This window comes from Chrysochloris asiatica, unplaced genomic scaffold (assembly GCF_000296735.1).
Source record: "Chrysochloris asiatica unplaced genomic scaffold, ChrAsi1.0 scaffold00008, whole genome shotgun sequence".
In the NCBI taxonomy this organism is placed as follows: Eukaryota; Metazoa; Chordata; class Mammalia; order Afrosoricida; family Chrysochloridae; genus Chrysochloris; species Chrysochloris asiatica.
In genome coordinates, this window is record NW_006408526.1 from 32,187,308 (window position 1) to 32,198,060 (window position 10,753).

General features: G+C 52.6%; 1 protein-coding gene across 1 annotated transcript; it reads right to left on the bottom strand.

Annotated features, from left to right (window-relative positions):
* Positions 1-2,727: 2,727 nt before the first annotated feature.
* On the bottom strand, positions 2,728-10,206 carry MCAM (melanoma cell adhesion molecule). Its single transcript, XM_006833991.1, has 17 exons — positions 10,189-10,206; positions 9,261-9,504; positions 7,381-7,502; positions 6,545-6,752; positions 6,393-6,463; positions 6,229-6,316; positions 5,691-5,870; positions 5,443-5,564; positions 5,195-5,354; positions 4,990-5,108; positions 4,755-4,896; positions 4,403-4,524; positions 4,174-4,315; positions 3,985-4,080; positions 3,681-3,828; positions 3,254-3,371; positions 2,728-2,757 (listed from the first exon to the last, which is right to left on the bottom strand). Exons 1-17 carry the CDS (start codon positions 10,204-10,206, stop codon positions 2,728-2,730), a joined length of 2,130 nt encoding a protein of 709 aa, XP_006834054.1.
* Positions 10,207-10,753: the final 547 nt, after the last annotated feature.

Sequence of the window (10,753 nt, forward strand, 5' to 3'; positions counted from 1 at the left end):
TAGAGGCAGGCTGTCTTGGGATTTCCAGGTAGACTCCGCACCATTCCAAATTTCCCAGCCTCCTGATCCTATTAATGACTCAAAACTTCAGGAAAAAGCTATAGGATGAATCAAAAGAATTGTTAGGTACTTCCTCTCACAGGAAAGGTTTTTGTCTTTTCTTTTTGCTGGGTCCTAAACTGACCAGGCCTTCTGCCTTTCCCTTCAGACTCTGTGTTCTGTTTTTGATGACTTCAAGCGGAAAGCATTAAGCAGCTAGCGCCCCCTGCAGGGCGTAATTCTCCCTAGGGAATGGTAGCTTTGTGGTCCTCATCAATGCTTCAGGAAGAAAAGCCTTCTGTCCCACAGTTTACTTCTCTTATTACCCTGGTCTTCGCACTTCCTGCCTTTAACTAATACTGAATTGGGAGATAGAAACCTTTTTTTAAAGTCCTCCATGTTCCAGATTTTTAAATTCTTGGCATGGGTGGGGCTAGAGAGGATTTGCTGCTCTCTCCAGGGTGAGGGAGTCCCAATTTGTAGATCAGTGTTAAACACAAAACACTTGGATGAGCTTTTTGTGGACAATTTTTAAAGTGTGTCATTAATATAAAAAAAAATTATATTAGCAGTATTTAATCATTCTCACCTGTAAAGAGTAAGAAAAACAGAAGGTAAATATTCTTACAGAGAATAGCAGAGCTTTAAGATTCATTTTCATTTAAGTCCATTTTTGTTTTGCCAATGTATTAATGTGTAGAGGTCTGTTAAACTAATGTTATTTATTAATTTTTCATTTCCATACACAGTTAACTAAAGAGCTTTTTCAAGCACCCATGTCTGTAAAAAAAAAAAAAAAAAAAAATATTTTTAAATAAAGTTTCTTTTGTTGTAGCAGACTTGCTGTTTGCACTAATTGTGGAGGGAATAATGCATTAGATAGCAAAAGGGCCAAAGGTTTAGACCCATTTCTTCATTCTAGTAAGTGTTTGCTGCCTCAAGGCCAGGCTGCCCTAGAGCAGGATGTTTCCACCTGTGGAAGATGGCACTGTTGGTTTCCTGTTACCTGTTGTGGAGGTTTTTGTTCCTGTTGATGCAGTTTCAGTTCTCGAGGCCCTCGGGTTCCTGTGGTACCCATACCCGTGAATAAAAAATGGTATGACCAATCCTAATCCTGGGTAGAAGAGGGGACTTCACAAAAGTTCATGGAAAAATTCCATTATCTTTCAATGTGATTTTTCCATGAACAATTCTGAAGCCCGTCATATGCCCCAAAGAACTGAAAGCAAAAATCTTCACCCCAATACTCAGCACTATTCACAATAGCCACAAGATGGAAACCACCAAAAATGTGCATCAACCAATGAATGAGTAAACAAAATGTAGTATACACACACAATGGATTATTACCCAGCCAGAAAGAGACATTAAGTCCTGGTACGTACTACATGGAGGAACCCTGAAAACAGTCTGAGAGAAATCAGTCACAAAGGGATAAATCTTGTATGATTCTACTGATAGGAAAATAGACAAGTATCTTAGTGGTTACCAGGCAAGCAGAGGAAGGGGAGGCGAGGCGATTGCTTGGCGAGGGCAGTTTCTGTTCATGGTGGAATCATTTGGAAGAACGATGGCTGCACACACATTGTAATCACTCACTGAATTTGTACAGTAAAAATTGTTGAACTGACATTTAATTTACCACAATGAAAAAAGAACCAGAAATGGAAATTTAAAGTTTCTGGGACAGTTAAGCTTTATTTTTCTCATATATATATATATATATATAAAAAGGAAACAATTTGCAAATTTACACCTAACAAAACCATATATATACATAACATACATACACACACATACACACAGACACACACTCCCCAAAGCTCTGGCCAGGCCCCTTGTTTATATCTAAGTATCATTCTCCCATTAGGCCCCTTCTTGTAGGGTCCCTGAGTTCAGTTTGTAGAAATTTGGTGCTAATGTAACGGTAGCTTTAATCTCCATAAAGCAAAATCTGAACCTCATCTGTGTCCCCCATCCCTGAGCTTTCAGAGTTTGCATCATCCCCTGAGAGGGCAGTGGGAGCCAAATGAATCTGGGGGCTTAGGCTCACCTTAACCACTTCAGGGACAATGGGATGTATACCCAGCATGTCTTTTAAGGAAGGAAGCCAGTCCATAGCTTGGGGCCTGGGATAGAAAGATCTTTAATAAATGACCCCCTGAAAGCAGGTAGGAAGGTGGCACGGCAGCATTTCAGCTGCTTGGAGGCAGGGCTGGAGAGCTTGCCGGAGCCCTCTGAGGAAGAGTCAACAGTGAATGGCGGTCTGAGGGATAAGTGAGCAACTGAATCACAAAAAAGCCAGCCTTTGGGGCAGGAAAGCAGCTCAGAGTGATAAGCTACCTAATTCAGCTGCTAGTCCAAGACAGGAATTTACATCTATAATGTGTGTGAGGAAAAAGCGCATTCTCCGAAGAACTCCTGCCCATTCCTGGATCCAGAGCCGCCACTCCTCCCTCTCTTTGGGAGGTCCACCACCCAACAAATGAGACTCTGGTAGGCTGATTCCAGAGGGGAGTCTCAGGGCCCAGGGAGCTCCCCTCTGAGCCCACCTAACCTCTGCAATGGGGTCTGTAGTGGGCAGGAGCAGGACTCCTATAGTCCGCTTGAGAGGCGTGGCTTCCATCCTGAGTGATGGGGAGCAGGAGCTGTTCCAGGCAGGTGGGGCGCTCAGTTCAGGTAAATGGGTTAATGCCTTAGATCGATGTACTTCTCTCCCTAAAAATGAGACTAGAGGAGAGGTAAGAGGGGAACCTGAAGATAGTGACCAGAGTTCAAGGTGTGAGCAATGAGAGGAGGGAGGACTGAAGCCAAAGCTGATGAACTCTGTATGCAGCCTTGAGGGAAGAAGCAAGGAGTGGCCATGTAGGGCAGGGAAGAAGAGACCAAGCCCCCAAATCTGACTCCACTGATAAACTGAGGCCGCACATCACACCTGGAACTGAGCCACAAGTATACTCAGGAAAAGACAATGACATGACGGGGCAGGGTCTCTGTTCAGCTCCTAGAGCCACTGTCTCTCCAGGGGCCCTTGAACACTTGCCTCCCCTCTGGCCACCCAAGAGTAGTGACAAGTAAGGTGAATGGTAGGAGGCAAGACAGGGCCTTCCTATCCCAATGAAGAAGGAGAAAGGACAGAAAGTTAGTGTTGGGGGACTGGGAACTCCCACTGGTGCCCCAAGTCCCTGCAGATGTGTCAGGAACTACCTCCTACCTGGTCTCCGGGAGCCCTCTTGTCACCGTTGCTGCCCTGTAGGAGGCCCATCTCTTCTGGGAGTTTATCTGACTTAACTTCAACTACAATTTCACTCTTACGCGACGGGGACAGCGTGCTGGGAGGAGGGGAGGGGAGGCGAGAGGTTGGCAACTGGGGGAGAGGGAGGAGGGAAGGGGAGGGACCATTGGGAAGGAAGTTGGGACTGGACTATGTAGGCTCTTTGGTGATTTGGGGCCTGGAGGAAACCAGGTCATGAAAGGGAGAGTTCCGGTTGATAACAGCTTGGTTTAGAGACAGGTAGAGCAGGTAGCACCCAGACTCAGGGCCCCACTCCTCTAGAGGGTGAGTGGGCATTGGGACTGGCAGCAAGCTGGGTAGCATGAGATGGGGGTGGGGAGGTAAGGGTGCTAAGTACCATGCTTACATCTCTTGTTTGCCTGACCGCCCACAAGGCAGCTTGCCCTTCTTGTAGAAAAAATAGAGGACAGCGCCCAGCACAGCGAGCACCAGGATGCACACAATCACAGCCACGATGACCACACCCTTGCTTTCTGATTCTGTCAGCTTTTTCTCTGTCTCACAAAGACAACTCTTGGTCACTGGCTGCCCAGAGTTGCCACATTTCCATCACTGCCCCACCCAGCCCAGGGCGGATGGAGGCCAGACCACCACTCACCCTTCTCCAGCAGAGCTCCCTGGGGAGGGGCAGGGCAGGAGGCCCAGCTTACCTGTGGAGGTGCTGTTGGCTCTGGCATGGGCACTGGCAGTGGAGGTGCTGAGGTGAGTGGAGGTGGTGGAGTCAGGTGGGAGGGTGGTTAAATTGACTGGGAGGCAGAGGGAGTTGAGTTAGGAGAAGCACAGTTAATGCCCACGCCTGAGCATGCCCCTGCCAGACTCTGCAGGGAAGAGGCCCTTACCCAGCTCCAAGAAAATCACAGTAGTGTTTCTGCCCAGGGAGTTGGAGGCCACGCATTCAGCGCCTGTCTCCAACAGCTCTGGGGTCACAAGGACACTCAGGGTGCTCAGGACACGCTGCGGATCTTTGTCTTCTTCATGCACCTACAAGGAAGGAGGAGGGACAGATGGCTCAGGGGCAGCGGGGATCTCCGGCCTGACCACATGACAGGATAGAATGTGCCTACTCACAGTGCCGTTGACATTCCAGGAGATGGTGGGTCGAGGATGTCCCAAAGCCTCACAAGACAGACTTGTCACCTCATTCTCTTTCACCCACAGCTTCTTCTCCTTGGATGCCATCCACGGGGACCCTGATGGGGAGGGAGGGGAAGAGTGAGACAGCAAACTCAGCTGGCCACTCTGCCTCCCATAAAGCACCCCTGGGACAAGTTAATGGTCATGCCTGGGCAAGCCCTGCCCCCAGGACATGGGGGGGGACCAGGCTGGCTGCAGGGTATGGGGCAATAGGGAATTTGTCCCACTTGGTCCCAACTTGTGGTAGCTTCCAGGAACCATCTGGTCTCTGCCAAGAGGAGCTTACCATAAATGGCCACATTGACCCGTTGTGTGTGGTTCAGGCCTGGGACACTGGGCACAGATGCCACACAGAGGTAGCCTCCCCCTGCCTCCCGTTTCAAGCTGTGTAATTGTAGTACAGACCCCTTTTCCAGCACCTTGCCTGTCTGCAGGGAGGGAGAGAAGGGTCAGAGAACCCTAAGGAGCAAGCTGCTGCCACCCCACAGTCCCTGGCCCACAGCCCCTGGCCCGCCTGGTACCTTTTCTCTCAGCCAGTGAAACTCAAGGGCCTGGTTACTCTCTGCTTCACAGGTCAAGGTGAGGCTGCTACCCTCCTGGCTCTCAGGGGTGGAGGGACTCACCCGGACATCTGACACATCTGGGGGCACAGCCATAGAGTCAGCCTGGGTGGGGGCGGGGCAAGGTCCCAGCCTCAGACACCAGCCTGGTCCCCCAGCCACTCACAGTTCACTAGCAGCTCCTGCTCTTCATTCAGCGACATCATGGTGTCTAAGTCCAGGCCCTGACATTCATAGAGCCCACTGTGCTCCTTCCGGGCGGGCTCCAGGACCAGGAGCCCATCGTGCTCGGTTGCCTGTTCCTCCATCTTCTTGGTGATGAGGTTCTGGGAAGAATGGAGAGGTGAGCAATGTGCTCCTGGAGCTACCCCTCCTGCATCCCAGGAGGCACCCAGCATCGACCCACCCCCACACCTGCTTGCTGATGGTGAAATGGGGTGGAGGGTTGCCATCTGCCAAACACTTGATTTCTACTCGATCACCTTCCTTCAGTTTTCCCGTAGGCAACACTTCCATCCACACCTTTTCTGCGGGGTCTGCAACAGCAAGGGGTGGCTCTCAGCCCCAAGAGCCAATCCTTGCTGGCTTGGTGGGGAAGAGCCAGAGGGAATCCCAACCAGGCCCGATCGCAATAGAACAGGGGGATGGGGATCAGTACTCACATAAAACAGGGACAGTGACATCCTTAGATTCCTTCATGTAGCCTCCACTGGGCAGCCGGTAGCTGAGCTCACAGTAAAAGTGGGCATCTTTGTCTTCTTTAACCAGTCGTGCCTTTAGAACACTCTTCAGGGTGTACAGACCACTTGACTCCACAATCTGGGATGACTGGATGTGAACACCTGGGCGGGGAAGAAGGGGAGAAGGGCTGGAGAAATGAAGCTGGCTTAGATTCTTTTAAAAAGCCTCTAAATGTTTAGACATATGTGTGAGTAAATACACAGAAATGGGCTTGAGAGGAAATACACTAGCTGACAACAAGAGATTTCTTCTAGGAAGTAAGGGACTTTTCATCCTAGATCTCTTTTGTACCTTTTATACAGTCTGTTCTTATGATATTTTCAAGCCTGATTTGTTTAAAAATAAAAAGTATGAAGCTAAAAGCAAAAGGTGGTTCCTGTGTGGTACCCAAGGAAAATACTTCAGCACTCCTGTGGGCAACACTCTTCCCGTTCCCAGGGCCAAAAGGAGAGGACTCACTGTTCTTCTCCTCCTTCAAGGGCAGCCGGTTCTTATACCAGGTAACTTGAGGAATTGGGTACCCATTCCTCCCCACGCAGGTCGCAACCTAAGGGAGGACAGGCTGTAAGTCACTATCCCTGAGACCCACCTGCTGACCGCCTGACCACCCTAGTGTAGCTCACCTCCTCAGGCTCCTCACTGTTTACAGAGATTCCCACGGTGTTGACCTGAATGCTTGGCTCCTCTGGAGCTTCTACAAGACAGAGAGAGGAGAGGGGCATGGTACCCCACTCCAGGATCCATAGCACCCATGGAGAGGATTTGGGGCACTTACTGTAGACTTGGAGCTGGATACGATGTTTCTGGGACTGTGGGCGCTTGCTCTGGCACAGGAAGATGCGTTCATCATGGGGGGTGACCTGAGCCAGGGCCAGTGTACCTCCTCTGCCCTGGAGGCTGAGCCGGTGCTGATATTCCCCAGGTTCACTCTGGCCCTGGCCCTGGCGAACGCGGTAGATGAGTGTAGGCTTCTCCTTGTGGACCTAAGGAGAGAGGCCAAGAAGAGGTGAGGGTCCTGGGGCTACCAAAACCAAAAAAAGCCAAACCCACTGGCACCAGTCAATTCTGACTCATAGCAGCCCTATCAGACTGTCCCCTTTAGGGTGGCCAAGAACACAAATCTTTACAGGAGCAGATGGTCTTGTCTTTCTCCCAGAAAGCGGCTGGTGGGTTCGAACTGTTGACCTTTTGGTTAGCAGCCCAATGCTTAACACACCAGGGCTCCTCTTAAGGCTTGAGTCAACCCCCTGCCATGGATCTGATTCTGACTTATGTGGACCCGCCATATAGTTCCCAAGACTGTAACAGACAGCCTCATCTTCCCAAGGAGTGGCTGCTGAGTTTGAACTACCGACTTTATGGTTAGCAGCCCAGTGCTTAACCTACAGTGCCACCAGGGCTCTTCCTGGGGCTACAGGAGAAGTAAACTATCCCACCCTCTATTGGTATGGTGCTGTGGGTTATACACCAGACTGCAAAGCCATTTGAACTGCAAGGTTAGCGATTCAAGCTTACCAGCTGCTCCTCAGAAACCCTATACAAAGTTGCTATGGGTCCAAATCAACACGGCACTTAACAACAACAGCATTACCCTCTGGGAGTAGCACTCACAGAAAACCAGTCCACGCTGACGTTGCCCTGGGCATGGGAAAGGCCACACTTCAGGAGCGCAGTGCTGCCTACATCCACCTCCAGTTGCTCTGGTACAGGCTGCTCAGCCTCCCCCGGCACACCTGGGGAGGAGGAGGAGGAACATCCCCAGCAATTGTGTCAGCTCCAGCTGCCTTCCACTCCCTCCCCCTATCACACATGCTTGCTAGGCTGCAGCTGTTCTTCCTGCCACTGGGAGGGTCTGAAGAGGGTCCTGTCCTCTCTTCACCCTTAGCCACTCCCTGCTCCCTGCCCCCAGACTGAAGCCCACCCTCTCCTGGTTCAGGGGAGCTGGGAACTGTCATCCCCGGTCCTTTGAGCAAAGACCCAGGCAGAGGGGCAACCCAGGCTCTGAGCCAAGAGGAAGGCCGGTTTCCTTCCAGGCCCCTCCTCTCCACGTGAGCTCAGAGTGTGGGAATGCATAGCGTGTGCCAGACTGGGGCACACAGGCCCCTTTGTGTCCCCACCCCCAAAGGAAAACGTCACTATTCTGACCTCTGCCCCCAAGAATCCCCTCTCCAAGACCCCTACAAGACCCAGTGGGCCCTGCTGGCCAGAAGCTTTCCTCTCCTACTCCTTACAGTGCCTCACAGAACATCCCACACACATGCTCGGGGATTCCATCCTAGTCTTGGGAGGGAGAAGGGGTCAGAGTCTCCCCCAGGGGTCAAGGCAAGGTCCAGGCAATAGGCAGGAATGACATCAGTGGTGCCAGCGTGCAGCCAGCCCTGTGAAGTGGTGATGTCATTCAATACCATCTGGGTGGATTCTGGGATGCCTGGGCTCTTGCCCTGGCCTGCCTCCCAGACAAGGAGGGCATATGGAGTGAGCGGTCTTCAACTGGGGCAGAAACCACCAATCCCTAACTCAGTTTCCCCAAAGCTAGGGCCGAGCAAATATGGAAGCAATGCAGCTGTGGACTTAGCCCTTTCCGCAGAAATAAAGCCGGCCGAGCAGGCAGACTCCAGGGACACCGTCGGTACTGGGCAGGAGGCCAGCATGCTGAGTACTGCCCAGCCGAATCACGGCTGGGACCCGGGAAATGGAACCAAGAGAAACACGCAACACTGCTGCGGGCCATACAAGGGCAGCAGGGACCCAGGAGCGCCCAGCACTAGGCGGTTCCAGAGAAAAACGTGGAGGTGCTGGGGTTCTCTTCGCGCCGGAATGTTATCTCCAAACTAGGAGGTATATAACAAGATAAATCTGGGGGCGCTCTCACTCTGGGAATGCTCCAAATCTCTTATCTGCCACCTGCAATGTCACCACCCAGGTCGGTACGAGGCAACCCACACACTGTCCGCTCGCACGCACGCCCCAGCCCCTGCCAACGCCCAGCTGGAGAACAAGCCGCGGTGTCTCCCTCCCCTGCTCACCTCCAGCCTGGCCCGGAGCCCGGGCGGGAGGGGGAGGGACGGGCGCACCCCCTCCAACTAAGAAAGCTGCCCTTTTTTCAGCAACAGGCGGGCACAGAATTCAGGACTCCGGGGTGCGCTCTAGCTGCGCCCCCGCCCCGGCTTCACCACCGGGACCCCCGGAATAAACACCTGAGGGAAAATCTCTCCCCAGCTCCCGGAGAGGCTCAGCTCCACCCCTTCCCGCTTCCGGCAGGAGCCGCCTCTCCGCTCCTGCTCCCGGGATACTCGAGGATGGAACCTGCAAACTGGCTACAAAGAAGAGTTGCATGCGCGCAAGGCGCCGAGCGCCCGACACCGGGGAAGAGAGCGCACGCGGGGGACCAAACCACGACTCCAATGCGTGCCAAGCTCTGCTCCCCGGCACAGTTTGCCGAAAGCCCCTGGCTCAGGCCTTGATGGGTACGGGCTCCCAAGCTAACTCACCCGCGGCACAGCGACAGCAGCACCAGGCGGCGAACAAGAAAGCGCAGAGGAACTCGGTCAGCTTCATGCTTCCCGGCCGGAGGGCAAACGCCAAGTGCAGGAGCCCGCTGCGACCCGGGACTGACGTCAGGGGGGCGTGGGAGGGGGGCCAGGCCCCGCCCCTCGCCCCCCGCTCCCGCCCAGCTAGCTGCAGCCTAGTGGGCGGGCCCCTGCACTGAGAGCCCCTGAGCTTCGCCCAGCGGCGCTGTCGGTGGAAGGCTGGCGGCTTCCCCAGGCCCCAAACCAGGGAAGCTTGAGGGGAGTGACAGGTGTCTGGGGCCCCGACTGCTGTGCTGAGGCAGCAGCGGGGAGAAGCCGGCCCAGATGCCCAGAGTCGCCCGGGTCAGAACCAGCACTCATCCCAACCCCCAACCCCTGCCAGCCAGTGTAGCCTTCGGGAATCTCTAAGTCCTCGCTGGGGGTTTCCCATCCAAGCAGCTCTCCCCTCTTCCTACTATACTCCACCGTACCTCTGCCACAAATAAACTGGCCGGTCTCAGTGGCATCCCGGAATTATTACACCATTGCGAAGGCCGCTGGCCTAGCAATGCCCCCAAGCCTAGCAGTCCTGGCAGCTTTTCCGGAAGAGGCCTGCACCAAGTCCCACAATCCCAGAAGTAGCCGTTTTGGGGGAGGGGAGATGGCACCTTAGAAGCTGCTCCTTCACACTCCAACTCGTGCAAATGTACCTTCGACTAGAAGTAAAGAAGGGCAGGAATCCAGAGGCTCAAAGTTTTCATACTTTTCCAACGTCCGCTCCCCTCAACACACACAAAAAAACAACCCATGGATCTTGAGTCAGTTCCGACTCATGGTGATCTCAGTATTACAGACTTGAATTATTTCATAGGATTTCTTGGTTGTGATGATCTTTAGGGAAGCAGCTCACCAGGTCCTCCTTCTGCATCGCCACTGGGTGGGTTTCAACTACAACTTTTTAGTTAGTAGATACATGTGAACCGTTTGTACTACCTAGAGACTTTGTCAAAGCCCAGGTCTTGAAAATTCTGTTACTCTTCACTCTTCACTCACTGAGCCCAGCCTTGTTAAGTGCGATCAAGCCGATTCTGACTCATAATGACCCTATATAGGGTTTCTGAGCTGCAGCCTAGAACCTATTTTCTTCTCACCTGGATGAAGAGGGGAAAAGAAAGAGTTAATGGATACAGGGTCCTGAGTTTGAAGGCTGCTGGAAACCTGTTGTAGTTCCCAAGGGGTGGGTGGATGATCCCTGCAGCACTGTTCCCACACTTCTCCCTCTCTCTCCCAACCTTATTGATTGTGATTCAGCCACTGGCAGTTGTTTTGTTATGTGCCGTGGAGTCGGTTCCAACTCATAGCGACCCTGTACAGGGTTTCCGAGGCTGTAAATCTTTATGGGAGCAGAAAGCCTCATCTTTCTCCCGCGAACAGCTGGTAGTTTAGAACTGCTGACCTTGCGGTTCACAGCCCAT

Bases quoted from the DNA above. Each gene is read 5' to 3' on its own strand.
- MCAM (XM_006833991.1), bottom strand. The intron at 5,355-5,442 runs GTGTGGGGGTGG...CATTCTTCCCAG, and splicing joins ATTTCACCATCAGCAAGCAG to AACCTCATCACCAAGAAGAT. The intron at 3,372-3,680 runs GTAAGCATGGTA...CCCTCCTCCCAG, and splicing joins CGGTCAGGCAAACAAGAGAT to CACGCTGTCCCCGTCGCGTA.